The sequence below is a fragment of the Heterodontus francisci genome, chromosome 8 (genome assembly GCF_036365525.1).
Source record: "Heterodontus francisci isolate sHetFra1 chromosome 8, sHetFra1.hap1, whole genome shotgun sequence".
Taxonomy (NCBI): domain Eukaryota; kingdom Metazoa; phylum Chordata; class Chondrichthyes; order Heterodontiformes; family Heterodontidae; genus Heterodontus; species Heterodontus francisci.
This window is the reverse complement of record NC_090378.1, coordinates 99,950,151-99,964,986: the sequence shown is the minus strand read 5'-3', so window position 1 is coordinate 99,964,986 and position 14,836 is coordinate 99,950,151. Positions and strand designations below refer to the sequence as shown.

The following is a 14,836-nucleotide window of genomic DNA, read 5'->3' as shown; positions in this document are numbered from 1 at the left end:
CCAGCCAGACAATCTTCTATCCATGCTATTATATTACGCCCTACACCATGAGCTCCTACTTTGCACAATAACCTTTTATGTGGCATCTTGTCAAATGCCTTCTGGAAATCCAAGTACAGTACATCAACGGGCTCCCCTTTATCCACAGCACATGTCACTCCTTCAAAGAACTCCAAAAAATTGGTTCAACATGATTTCCCTTTCACAAAACCATGCTGACTTCCTGATTACCTTGGGTTTTTCTAAGTGCCCAGCTACAACCTCCTTAATGATCGATTCTCACACCTTCCCCACGACAGACAGATGGCCTATAGTTATCTGTTTTCTGCCTCCCCACCTTCTTGAATAGAGGGGTTATATTTGCTACTTTTCAGTCTGATGGAACCTTACCAAGGATCTAGCGAATTTTGAAAAATTAACACCAACGCATATACTTCCTCATTAGCCATCTCTTTTTAAGACACTAGGATGAAGTCCATCAGGACCCAGGGACTTGTCAGCCCAGTTACAATCAGTATACTTGCTTTATAATAGTAATAAAAAATATTGAAATTATACTTTCCACTTCAATGGGGTACCTTTCTTGATGGAAGCAAAATAAATCCTACTGCCCTCCTGCATTCTCTTTCCTACCTTGGCCAAAACTTGCACTCCCAGCTTTCCGTATTAAATCTGACTAAAGTTCCAGGCTTTGCTGGGCTAGAGTGACTGTGTCTTGTCTCTATCTTATCTCTCTCTGCTCAGAGCTAGAAAGGATCAGAAACTTTTCATCGCTATAGGTTGCATGTTATTTATCAACCGTCAAGACAAGCTAATGAACTGATTATTTACAAACTATAAGGAATCAGCTAAGCTTAGATCAGTAGCATTTTAGAGACCTACTGCAGCAGTCCCTTTTCAAACTGAGTCAAAGTTTGTTTTAAAACCCAACATTTAAAAGCAACTCATTTCCACTTCCTTTCTGTGGAAACAAGTCAAAAAGTCCTGAAATGTGAAAGCAATTTGGAACGTCCAGAGACCCTTAAATACACTATATATACACGTGCAAGTTCCTTCTTTTTCTTTTCAGAAGTTTATTAACATATAACAAGATAAACTGGGCTTCACTGGGTTTGCCTAAAGGTTGCTGGGAGGTTAGCAAGCTGTTTTGTATCCACTGGCCTACTGCATTCATCTTTACATTTAGCACTGTAGAATTTTTCACAACAAACATTCCCTGAGAGGGGACATGATAGAGGTATATAAAATTATGAGAGGCATATAAAATTATGAGAGGCATAGATAGGGTAGATAGCCAGAGTCTGTTTCCCATGGTAGGGGTGACTAAAACTAAAGGGCATAGATTTAAGGTGAGAGGGAGGTGGTTTAAAGGGGATCAAAGGGGTAAATTTTTCACACAAAGAATAATGGGTATCTGGAATGAGCTGCCAGAGGAGGTGGTGGAGGCAAGAACATTAACGACATTTAAGAGGCATCTGGACAGGTACTTGAATGAGCAAGGCATTGAGGAATATGGAATTAATGCAGGCAGATGGGATTAGTATAGATAGGCATTATGGTCGGCATGGACACGGTGGGCCGAAGGGCCTGTTTCTATGCTGTACGACTCTATGATCTAAACACACAGATTGTTACAACAACTACTTGTATTTATATAGCACTTTTAATATAGTAAAATACCCTAAGGAGCCTCACAGGAACATTACAGGATGTGGACATCACTGGCATGGTCAGCATTTATTACCCATTCCTAATTGCCCTTGAGAAGGTAATGGTGAGACACCTTCTTGCACCGATGCAGTCCATGTGGGATAAGTCCACAGTACTGTTAGGTAAGGAGTTCCAGGAATCTGGCCCAGCAACAATGAAGGAACAGCAATATACTTCCAAGTCAGGATGGTGTGTGGCTTGGAGAGGAACTGACAGGAGGCTGGATATTGCAGTGTTGCTGTGCACCTGCTGCCCTTGTCCTTCTAGATGTTAGAGGTCGCGGGTTTGGGACATGCTGTCAAAGATTTGCTGCAGTGCATCTTGTAGATGGTACATATGGCTGCCACTGTGCATCGGTAATGAAGGGAGTGAATGTTTAAGGTGGAAAAGGGGTGGGTGCCCATCAAGAGGGTTGCTTTGTCCTGGATGGTGTTGAGCTTTTTGCATGTTGTTGGAGCTGCACTCATCCAGGCAAGTGGAGAGTATTCCATCACAGTCCTGACTTGTGTCTTGTAGATGGTGGACAGGCTTTGACGGGTCAGGTGGTGACTCACTCACCACAGAAAACCCAGCCTCTGACCTGCTCTAGTAGCCACAGTATTTATGGCTGGTCCAATTAAGTTTTTGATCAATGGTGATCTCCCAGATATTGATGGCGGAAAATTTAACCATGGTAATGCCACTGAATGTCAAGGGGGCGGATGGTTAGATTTGCTCTTGTTGGAGATGGCTACTGCCTGGCACTTGCGTGAACATACGAACATACGAATTCGGAGGAGTAGGCCACTAGGCCCCTCGAGCCTGCTCTGCCATTAAATAAGATCATGGCTGATCTGATTGTAACCTCAACTCCACATTCCCGTCTGCCCCCAATAACCTTTCAGCCCCTTGCTTATCAGGAATCAATCTACCAGTCTTAAAAATATTCAAAGACTCTGCTTCCACCACCTTTTGAGGAAGAGAGTGGTGCAAATGTTACTTGCCACTTATCAGCCCAAGCCTGAATGTTGTCCAGGTCTGTGCATGCAAGCACAGACTGCTTCACTATCTGAGGAGTCGCAAATGGTACTGAACACTGTGCAATCATCCACAAACATCCTCACTTCTTACCTTATGATGGAAGGAAAGTCATTGATGAAGCAGCTGAAGATGGTTGGTCCTAGGACACTCTCCTGAGGAACTCCTGAAGTGAATCCACTTCTTAGGACAGATGCGTCAAAAGATTAAACAGTGAGAGGTGCTGAGTACATAGGAATTGCTCAGCGAAAGGCGGCCAAGGTCTACCTAGTTCGCCTTCTACCATCCTGGTGGTCGTGTGATACAATCAATCTTTATCAATTAGTCCACAACAGACCCAGAAAAACCCCCAGTGGTGGAGAGGTTAGCAACCATAGCTAGATATGCTGTTCCCATGGCTCTGCCTATGCCTCTGTTAAGTCAGCAGCCAAGTGATACACAAATATGGTGTGGTTAACCTCCACATTTTGCTTCCTCCTTTCGAAGGAGAGGGGTATTTTCTGTGCTTAATATGTCCTTCTGCCACATACCCAAACGCAGAGAAAACACAAGGTGTGTCAGTGTACTGACACTCCTGAGTATGCTAATAAATTTGCACCACAGCACAATGACCTGGATATCACATTGCACAATAACTGTGTACTGATGCATAATGCACTGGTATGAAATCCCTTTATCGAGTTTGGTAGCAGAGGGATTAACCAGTTATTTTAAACCTATTACGTGTCCACACATTATTACACAGTGCATTTTCCTTGTTTTTTAATCCTTACTTCTTGAATATAAAATACAACTCCTTGAATTTCTCACTTGGCCAGGCAGGTATTTGAACTATGCTACAAGAAGAAGCTCAAGAGAAAAACGTAAGACATCTAAGGAAAGGATGACAACTGATCATGTAGGATAGGAGGGAGCGAAAATATAATGAAGAAAGGATCTGAGAAAGAAGGCAGCAAATGATAGAAAATGTGCTTATTTCCAAACCTCGCAACTTAGAGATGTAGAATTGTGCAGCCCACCCTGTAACATTACCTTAGGACTCCACTCTGGGTCCAATTTCTTCACAGCTGCAACATATTCCTGCATAGCCTGTTGTGCAGTCATATCACCCATCGCCTTCCATGCTTCCCTATCAGTAAACAAGAAACTATTTTAAGTTAAAGATAATTAAAGGAAAGCAAAAACGTTCAGATTTGGCTTGCCTCATGAGACATACTGCGGGGCACAACTTTTATTCCCACTCCAAATTTTGACCCCTCCTCTTCCAAAGGCAGTATCTCAAGGTGGGGTACAGATTTATAGGCACCCCACCCAAACGCCAATAGTAACCATCCTAGATATGCAAGCTTCATCAGTGAGATAATAGACTATTTGACTGTAACAGGCATTGCAAATGAGCCCAATTAGAGTCAGAGTGTTATACAGCACAGAAACAGGCCCGTCGGCCCATCGTGTCGACCCAACTATTCTAATCCCATATTCCTGCACTTGGCCCGTAGCCCTGTATGCTATGGCGTTTCAAGTGGTCATCTAAATACTTCTTAAATGTTGTGAGGATTCTGTCCTCAATCAAAGTAGACAGGTTTCAATAATACCTCTCTTCAAATTAAAAGAGACAGAAAACAGCAGCTGATCCCTCTTGAACACTGGCCCTCAAGCTTGAGCAAGCAAGAAAATAGGATGCAGAAATAGTGAAAAATCAGCCCAAGTTTCCAGCACCTGACAGTTCCTTATTGGACAAGCATAACAGCAAATGTCCACGTGCAAAAAATAATGACAATTTTCACCTCTTCAATTGTAAAATCGAAATAAGTATCTTACAACCCAAACCAATATCAAGGTGGAATGAAAGGCAGTTACCCAATCTTGAGGCGTAGCAATCTGTTGGAATGTTCCTTTTATGGTTTTTAACCGAATCCCTGACTGGACTCCATCCTACTCATATTCAGTTCTCTCTCAAAGTATATGTACACACTTATATTTAACACTTACATTTAAAAAAACTTCAATTTTTTTAAACCACTTACCATTTCTGTTTGCCTTCAAAGTCAAAGAATCCAGGCTTTGGGACATTGCATTTCCCAAATTTGACCTAGAAAATAAAGTACAAGAATAATGTTGGAAACTATTGACAAGTGCAACAGAAACAAGTCAGTTATGACAAACCTCACTGAAATGGTGCAACGTGACAGGAAATGGGTTGGATTTTTTATTTTCAGTTTGAAATTGTTTTTATTCTTTAGACCATCCCCAGCAAAAGACAGAAGAGATTTTCATCCCATTTCAACTGTTTGGGTTCAAAAGTTAAAAGAGCATGTTTAAGCCTTTTAAATCAATGGACAATACAACAATGGTCACTGCCTGCTGATGTCACAAACCTAGTTTAAAGTGAAGTGCAAGTGTATGAAAAAAAATTGACAATTCCAAAGATGCAACCTAAAATTCCTGCCTTTTAGAGCTTCGGAATGTGCAATCATACTCTCATCTTTGATTTATCACTATAATCCTGCTCTGTATTTAATAAATGTTTCCAATATACTACAAATGTAGCCTTGTCACAGTGGAGCTCACAATTATTCAGCTGCAAGGATTGGAAGTACTTTTCCTTCTGCACAATTTATTCCACTCACAAAGTAGAGCTTTATGTATAGGATCTATGTACAGAATTACCCAGGTGTTCTATAATTTTCCTCACTATATATTACAGATTCCTTCCTCTTCTCTTTGTCACACTCTTCTGAATGACAGCATTCGACGTCACTTGATCACATCATAACCCAGTTCATCACCAACGTGGGGTGAGCAAAAAAATGCTACCCAATCTAAAACTGTCAGCTCTTCACAGGAGTTGCATTCCTGGATCAAAATATTTCTTTTTTGGCATTGTCAACTGTCTCCTTCCCTCTTGACTGTGCTAGTTCCTTGCTGGGGTAAGATTCTTTTGATGATGGGTGAAGTACATGGCTGTCACTCAGGTGTGAACCGTAACAGTAAGTGCTGGCAGTCCATCTGACCAGCTGGGGCCTCACAGCTAAGCCCGGACATGTGCACGTGCATTTCCAATTTGGGTCACTGGGCAGTGCTCAGGAGAGGAAATCTTGGACAATATTCCGTGCTCTAACCCAGCAGAGCCAAAACCATTACAAAGCCCTGGCTCAGGCCTGTGCTAAGTTAGCTGATCTAAGAGTCTGCTGCAGCAGTTCCTGGGTAAACTTGCAGAGCTGAAAGAGAAGCCTTTGAAGTAATGGTTCAATTAAGAGGTTTTTTTTTCCAATTTTTTTTTTTAATACAGGATTTGAGTGCAGCAGCTGGTTAGGCACTGACCATGTAAGGGTCTTGAAATCAGAAATATTATATATTTACTAAGCAAAAATTACACTTTAAATCTTGTCATGTAATTCTTGGACAGTACTCTTAATTCATCATGGTACCAGGGATGAAGGACTTCAGTATGTAAAGACTGGAGAAGTTGATTTTTCTCCTTAGAGCAGAGAAGGTTAAGGGGACATTTAATAGAGGTGTTCAAAATTTTGAGGTGTTTTGATAGAGTAAATAGAGAGAAACTGTTTCCACTGGCAAGAGGATTGGCAGAAAAGACAGATCTAAGATAACTGGTAAAAGAACCAGATGGGAGATGGAGTTTTTTTTCAATGCAGCAAAATGTTGTGATCTGAAATGAACTGCCTGAAAAGGTATTATTGGAAGCAGATACTCAATAGTAAATACAGTCAAAAGGGAATTGGATACATACTTGAAAAAGTAAAATTTGTAGGGTTATGGGGAAAGAGCAAGGGAGTGGGACTAATTGGACAGCTCTTTCAAAGAGTCTGCACAAGCAGCCAAATGGCCTCCTTCTGTCATGTTAGATTCTATGATCATCTCAAACTGCTCCTACCACTATCATCATCAGTGACAACCTGCAATCACTGGAAAATCACCTTAGTGTTATGATGTAGCTCCAGGCATATATTAAATATGGGACGGCAAAATCTGTATAATTGTACTGTTGGTTGTTTTTCCATCATTCAAACGGATTTTAAACATGAAAAATTCACATGCCCCCAACTATGGAAAAAGCTAAGACACTAGCTCAAACAGGCAAGCAGCCAGCTCAGGACGCAGTAAAGTGCAAGATCGTAAGGCTCACACAATGGCTGTCAAAATGTCAATTGTTTAATCAACCCAGGGGCTATTATATTGAATCAAAAACATCTAGGTCATTGCCAAAAATTGAATATTGACAAATGCTGTTTAATCCAATGCAATTACAAGAGTTGCAGCCATCACTGCTTTTGTTTCAGGATGGTTGAGAGGAAAATTCCCAGACCACCTTGGCACAAATCAAATAGACGGCAGTCAGAGGAGTAAGCAGACTGACTGACGACTCCTGTCTGAGATCTTCGAGAAGGGGACAGGGTCATTGACTGACAAGTTCTCTTTTGACAGTTTCAGTGATAACAACCCTCCTGTTACAGATTTATATTAAGCACCTATAGTCAATCTACAGACAGGTGAATTCTGTAGCCAGTAGTTGAACGATTACCAGTGTTTTAAACAACACTAAGGTTACAACAGGATATAGATATATAGATTAGTATAGATGGGCATTATGGTCGGCGTGGACGCGGTGGGCAGAAGGGCCTGTTTCTATGCTGCTCGACTCTATGACTAACAATGCAGCTCAATTCACAAATAGAATGTATCAATGCTAACCACGTACCTCAGCATGTCTTGAAACTGACTTTTAGAATACGCAAATGGTTTTTGGAAAGTGTTTGAATATATCTTGCTTTGCTCAAGAATGACGTTTATTTATGCAACAAAAAATGTTTACCAATTTTGCTGCGTCTGGCAGTAGATCCTGGAGGTTTCATTAGTCAGCTCTAACTTCCCACACCATAAATGATTATGATTTTTTATTCGTACTTTCACCTGGAATACTACTCTTCATATGGTCAGAGATTTATCTACACTAGTTTGACCCTGTGCACTGTGTGCAGTAATACATAGAGAAGTAAACAGAGGGGATCAAATCTGTTTATACTCAGTATACTGATACAATAACATACCCAACTGCCAGCCATGTGTACTTGCACTTTCAAGAAATAACAGTCAACAGGTTTAAGCCAAGTACAGATTTACAGTCACGTATTAAAATCGGTTACCCAATCTAAGAAATGGCTGTCTATTGACCTTATAAAATGTTAAGAAATCAATTGAATATAACAGAAATAGTTCTCTCTTATTAAGAAAGATTCTACAGTAGCCTGCCACAGCTTACACAGACACAGGACAGCATAGGCCTGTTACCTCTGCCAAGGACATAACCCTAAGCACAGGCCTTTGTTTAAGACATTCCTGCGCTGATAAGGTGAGATCTCATGCCCCATATCTAAACAAACTACCTGTGTAAGGTTAACAAGATCTCCCAGCAAGAGATAAGCATAAGGGTGACCTCATAGGCTAGGGGCTAGAATAGGAGGGGTATACTTTGGGTAACTGTCCTCTGTCAATTGGACTATCATGTGAGAAAATGTAATTGGACGAGTGATTGGTATGGGATACTTACCAAACCCTAAAATTAAACAATATAATCGGGTAGTCAAGAAGGAAAAAGCACAAACGAAGGGAAAAAGGCAAGGAAGAGATCATTACAGCAGGCAGCAGAGACCAGGCCACTCTATCCGTCCGATCTGTGACCGGTAAACCTTCTCACCAGTCACAGGTCATATATTTAATCCATCTTTTCTGATTTATGCGTTGTATTTGAACTGTCACTTCTCAATAAATCACTTTAAACCTTTAAACTAAACCACTTGTGACTCTCAAACTCTTTTGAGCACTTTGTTACTCCTAATCAAATCTTACACCAAGTATAAGGACAGTAGTAGGGTTTCTACTTATTTACACCCACAAACAGATCAGATCGACATTTATACTCATTCCTGTGGTTTATACCGATACTGAGACTAAAATCTGTTGATTCTTACTTGTCGCTGTGGCATAGCCCTGTTTACAGCCATTCTGATGTTGACCTGTCACTGGGGTTTTTCCTTTTGTTCATGTCCCTGATTTACCTCATTTATACCTATCACTGGAGTTTATCTATTTATACCTGCCCCTTGTGTTTTTACCGCTCCCCGCCATTGGAGTTTATCTATTCATACTTTTAGTTTACCCATTTACACCTGTCCCTGGACTTTAAATTCATCCCTGGGAGGTTATACCTGGACAGAGGTTTACCTGTTTAAACGTTAAAAGGCAAGGTGGTAGAGAAGCAGTGGCAGACATTTAAGGAGTTAATTCATAACCCTCAACAAAGATATATTCCATTGAGAAAGAAAGGCTCTATAAGGATGCACCACCCGTGGCTAACTAAGGAAGTTAAGGATGGTGTCAAGTTGAAAGAAAAAGTGGACAATGCTGTGAAGATTGGTGGTAGGCCAGAAGATTGCGAAAATTTTAGAAACCAGCAGAGGATGACTGAAAAAAAAGAAATTAGAGTATGGGAGTAAACTAGCAAGAAATATAAAAAACAAACAGTAAAAGCTTCTGGAAATATTTAAAAAGGAAGAGAGTAGCTAAATAAGCATTGGTCCCTGAGAGGATGTGACTGGGGAATTAATAATGGGAAACAAGGAAATGGCAGAGACTTTGAACAAGGATATAGTGTAAGAGAAGGCCTGGCGTATAGGGATCATGGGATACTTGGCGTAAAGCCAAAGATGCTAAAACTTGAGAAAAGCTTGTCTGTGAGACACAGAGAACCAAATGAATAATCTAATCAAGAGGTAGACGAGGTCACAGGGAAGACATAGGGAATCACATGAATAACCTAATCAAGAGATTGACATGGTGAATAATATGATCAAGGAAAGATGAGATCAGGGAAAGAGAGTAAGATGGGAAGATGATGTAATTAAAGAAACAGCTTGTCAAGTAAACCTCCTGTAACTGTATAAACTGACTTCTCAAATATTGTACTGGTAGAATCCCTACGATCATTCATGAGAGTAGGACTTCTCCTTGCATGCTCAATAAAGATCGCTCGTTTGAACAAGGCATCCGACTCGAGGCGTTTTTGGGTACTGGGGCAAGCCCTGGCGTACTCGGCAGGATACACCACATCGGGACCGTGACAGCGAGGAGACCAATCAAGGGGTGAGTACCTTTTATCTTACCACCCGTAGTTCAGAAAGGTCTACCTCACAGTCGCGGGACTGGTACTTTAAGTGGGTATCAAAGAACCAACGCCTGGAGACTCGAGTGCCGAGCAATAAAGCGCGCGCCAGGGTAGTGGTCGCGAGTTGAGAGAACTGGGCAGAGAGCTGCGCTGAGAAAGCCGCAACACAGAGCCACATAGTAGGTGAAGCCGCGCAGGGGATTTAGAGGTATGCTGAAGACTGTTACTACGCAGGAGATTGCACTGAGAGAGACCGCAAAGCAGAGCTTCACACAAGGTCCAGCTGAGCAGAGTATTTAAAGGGTATCCTGTAGGTCCATATAGGGGATGTAAAGGGCATCCCGCAACTCAATACCAGCCAGGGGATTTAAAGGGTATCCCACAGGTCAATGCCGCTCGGAAAGACCACACTCTGACAGAATAACCAATAGCACAGAATGTCTAGATTGGGGACCAGAGGGTCCCTTGCAAGTTTTACAGCAGATGAGAATTTGACCAGTAAAATGAAAAAAGGATGGGTGGAAATTTAATGACCTCCCCCCACCCCCCAGAAGTACAAAGAGCCTGGCGGAAGGGCCAAAAGAAAGGTCTGAAAGATAAGGCAATTAGGATCAGAATCAATTCTTAAATGGGACTCTGCCAGTGAGTTTTTTTTAAATTTTTAATTTTATTTATTTATTTAGAGATACAGCACTGAAACAGGCCCTTCGGCCCACCGAGTCTGTGCCGACCATCAACCACCCATTTATACTAACCTTACATTAATCCCATATTCCCTCTCACATCCCACCTTCCCTCAATTCCCCTACCACCTACCTATACTAGGGGCAATTTATAATGGCCAATTTACCTATCAACCTGCAAGGCTTTGACATGTGGGAGGAAACCGGAGCACCCGGTGAAAACCCACGCGGTCAAAGGGAGAACTTGCAAACTCCGCACAGGCAGTACCCAGAATCGAATCCGGGTCGCTGGAGCTGTGAGGCTGCGGTGCTAACCACTGCGTCACTGTGTCGCCCTTGTGCCGTCCACAAACATTTCCAAAAGCAGAAACAAATTAACAGCGAGTCCAGAAACAAATTTCAGGAAACGATTGGTAGAAATTACATTGGAAGTACCACAGTAGTCGAAAATGCTGTTGAAAGTACAAAAGAAGAAAAACTTGTGTGTGTGTGTTTGAGTGCAAGTCTATGTTGGTGTTTGGTCTCTTTGCGTGTTCAGACATTGTTGAATGGTAAATGTAAATGTGTGCGAAGCGTCTGAATGAAGTTATATTAAATTGGTGTAAGTTAAAAGAAGAAGCTACGATAGAGGAGTGTTTAAGTTAGAAGAAAACATTGCTTTCTAACTTACTTTGTTTGGTGGTAGTGAAATTTATAGGCTGGGTCCGGGTTTTACAGATTTGGGATGACCCTGTCGCTGAGGCAGACCAGTAGATGCAGGGGTCCACATGTAAAGACAGATAAATTAAAGCAGTCTGGCTATTGGTGTATCAGGCTAAGTGTTAGCAGCAGGAGGAAAAGCGTAGACAGTCAGAGTTAGAATTCAGTAAATTAAGGAAAGAGAAGGAAGATAGGTGTGCCATAGTTGACAGGACAGAGAGTAAATTACAGAAAGAAAGGGATAAACGAGAGGAGTAACAACCCAGAGATATAGAAGAGACAACTCGGTGGGCCAGGCAAGTGGAGTTCCTGAAGGCATATTGTGCAGATATATTAAGGGCAAGGGAAAAGAGGGAGGCAGACGAGAAATTGTTGAAGCAGAGGTGTAGTGAAGCTGAGCAGGAGCAAGATTTACTCAGCCCTACCAGAGGAAGGGAGAATGGCTCGAGGCACCTGGGGCTAAATGAAGACTTGGGTAGCTCGGGCTATGGGCCTCAGAAAAGGGGATGAACGGGGACGCATATCAGCTAGTTCAGAATACTCATCAAAGATTGACTGCGAAAGGCTGCTGCATAACCTCTTGGAGTTTGTCTGCTTGTGAGAGTTTATCTTTTTCCTTTAGTTTCTAATGATAGTTGTTGCAAGACATTTGAAGAAGGGAGAATTGGGATCGTTGAAACACAAAGAATAAGGACTAACCGGTGACAAATGGCATCCACTATGTTCTCTCTTTACGGGATCATGAAAACCGCAGTACTGCTGATATGTCTGGCAACCACAAGCGCGGAAGGAACCAGGTCGACTGACTGGGGGACCCAACAAGGCCTGTTCTTTAAGAAATTGAGCGATGCCAATTGCGAACTGGCGCATGGAACATTAAATGACAGAGTTAACAAACTAGTATGCCGTTGGGAATGGACAACAGCAGTGGCTGAAGTTGCAAAGCATGGCAATGAAGGTTCTCTTTATACTTAAAGCAGTCATGCATAAATCTAGCATCAGTATCACCCACTGTAGTTCTAACTTCATAACCCCTATTCTATCTGTATGCAGTTACTTGTTGGATTAAGTTCTATTCAAGTTATTTGTTATTAAATTGTCTAACCAACGTGAATGTTGACTGCAGGGTCCCATTTTGGGTAATCTGTTAATTATTTGTATCCTGAACAAGAGGGATTGTTGGTCTCGATTAACTGTACATAAGCACATTGGCTAGCTTCGTGGCTGAACTGCACAGCCAGATTCACTGATTCAATTGCTAGAACAATTGTGTAGAGCCAGTCGGTATTTATTAATGACTTAACGGCTGTTAGCTATAATGAGCTGCTGACTTCTAAATCATATTGAGCAAAGCAATGTTTAAATGGAATTTTAAGTTATATTTGAATTTAACCAACATGCTAGCAAAACACTAAAGAACCAGGGGCATCCAAACCCTTCTCGGGGTAAAGAATTCAGGGATCATGCGAGACTGCAATTGGCCGAAGTACTACCTCGTACCCAAATACACAACCCAGGGAGATTCCCTCCTTGCGGGATCTCGCTGGCTGGGTGTAGGGAATAATGTTATCTGTCCACCTCCCATAGGGTCGGGACGAGAATCGTGCATGGTTTTAATATCACCCTAAACTGTACCCTTGAAATTTCCAGTGCCCGCCATGAACCGACACAGGTGGCATACCATGGAGAATGGGAATACTGCGTGACCACCAGCGAGCCTCAATACCAGTACACTGTCCAGTGATCAACTCAAGTTTCTGCTTCCACCCCCGGGCCCCAACGACAATCGGACGTTCGGCGATAACTCACATAGAGCCTCCCCATAGGGAGCGGATGAATATAACCAACAACCTAACGGAGGACTTGTTGAGATACCTGCTTCCCAAGGGGAAGCGAATCCCTAAACTGCTGGAACATCTACTGATGGTGAGGGATGAGGCCCAGACAGCAATGAAGCAGCATCACCAAATCCAACAGGAGATCAAACAACTGGGAGAAGATATCGAAGCCGAACTGGAGGACGAATCGTGGTGGGAGACGGTTTGGGACTGGGGTATTAGGGTGGACGTTCACCCCTAGATTAGAATTGCTTCCCATGTACTGCTGGCGGGGCAATTGCTATCAGACTTGCGTTGTACCCTGGCACCTAAATTGAGATGTCAGACATAATTTAGAAAATGTAACTGTGCAAATCTAACCGCCTCTCTGGCCAATAGTGATGGAGGATGAAGAACTCAGCATTAGTTGTCCATCTTGCCAGTAGCCAAGGGCCAAAAGGGAAGACTGAGATGGTCTACCCTGGGAGTACTGCAGGCTTGATTAAAATTGTTGTAATTTATGTAGCACAATACAAAGTATCAATCCCAGACTAAGCCTGGTCACTAGGACACAGATGAGGTCATAAGAGAATGCTATGGAAGGATCTGAAGCTCATCAAAACCGGTAAGATCCCCAGATTATTCGAAAGGCAGAGGATTCTAGGGTAATGGCTACTTTGGGCCAGGCACTGGCCAAGGGCCAAAAGTGGGGTCTGTAAGGGTAAGCTGGCATATGGGGATCATGGGATACTTGGTGTAATACCAAAGATTTTTTTTTATTCATTCATGGGATGTGGGTGTCGCTAGGCCAGCAATTATTGCCCATCCCTAATTGCCCTTGATGCTAAAACTTGAGAAAAGCTTGTCTGTGAGACACAGAGAACCAAATGAATAATCTAATCAAGAGGTTGACGAGGTGAATAATATGATCAAGCAAAGATGAGATCAGGGAAGAGAGTAAGATGGGAATTTGATGTCATTAAAGAAACAGCTTGTCAAGTAAAGCTCCCGTAACTGTATAAGTTGAATGCTCAGGCATTGCACTGGTAGAAACCCTACGATCATTCGTGAGAGTAGGACTTCCCTTGCATGCTCATAATAAAGATCGTTCGTTTGAACAAGACATCCAACTCTTGAGGCATTTTTGGGTATCGGGGCAAGCCTTCACCCACACAGTAGTATCTGGCTTCAGAGTAGAAGACACAAAAGCATCTCAAGAGTCGTAGAAAATCAAAAGGCAAAAGGGAGCGAGTTACTTAAAACAAATCAATATCACCAGAGAAAAAGTACTGGGGAACTAATGGGACTATAGACTGACAAGTTCCCTGGACCTAGGGTCTTAAAAGAAGTAGCTACAGAGATTGTGGATGCATTAGTTGTAATCTTCCAAAATTCCCTAGATCCAGAAAAGGTCCCAGCAGATTGTAAAACCGCAAATATAACACTTCTCTTTAAGAAAAGAGGGAAGCAGAAAGCAGGAACCTACAGGCCAGTTAGCCTAACATCTGTCATCGGGAAATGCTAGTATCCAGGAGTAGCTGGACATTTAGAAAACAAAGTGATTGATGACAACGCTACGTCATCGGAATGCGCCGCGGTGCGCACATGCGCACACGGTCTCGGGCCCTCTGCGCATGCGCTGCGGTCCGGATTGCCAGGACCAGTTTGCGCATGCGCAGACGACGTCATCGCATAACGTCATCTTCCTCGGGGAACACGCCAGGTTA

The 14,836-nt window shown here is 42.4% G+C and overlaps 1 protein-coding gene across 3 annotated transcripts in view; it reads right to left on the bottom strand.

Annotated features, from left to right (window-relative positions):
• acbd6 (acyl-CoA binding domain containing 6) overlaps positions 1 to 14,836 on the bottom strand; it is a 261,449-nt gene that overhangs the window by 229,572 nt on the left and 17,041 nt on the right. For all 3 annotated transcript variants that reach the window (XM_068037834.1, XM_068037835.1, XM_068037833.1), the window contains exons 2-3: positions 4,755 to 4,819; positions 3,760 to 3,856 (exon numbers count right to left, since the gene is read on the bottom strand). In XM_068037834.1, coding sequence (XP_067893935.1) covers positions 3,760 to 3,856; positions 4,755 to 4,819 — 162 coding nt within the window. The remainder of the gene's footprint in view (positions 1 to 3,759; positions 3,857 to 4,754; positions 4,820 to 14,836) is intronic.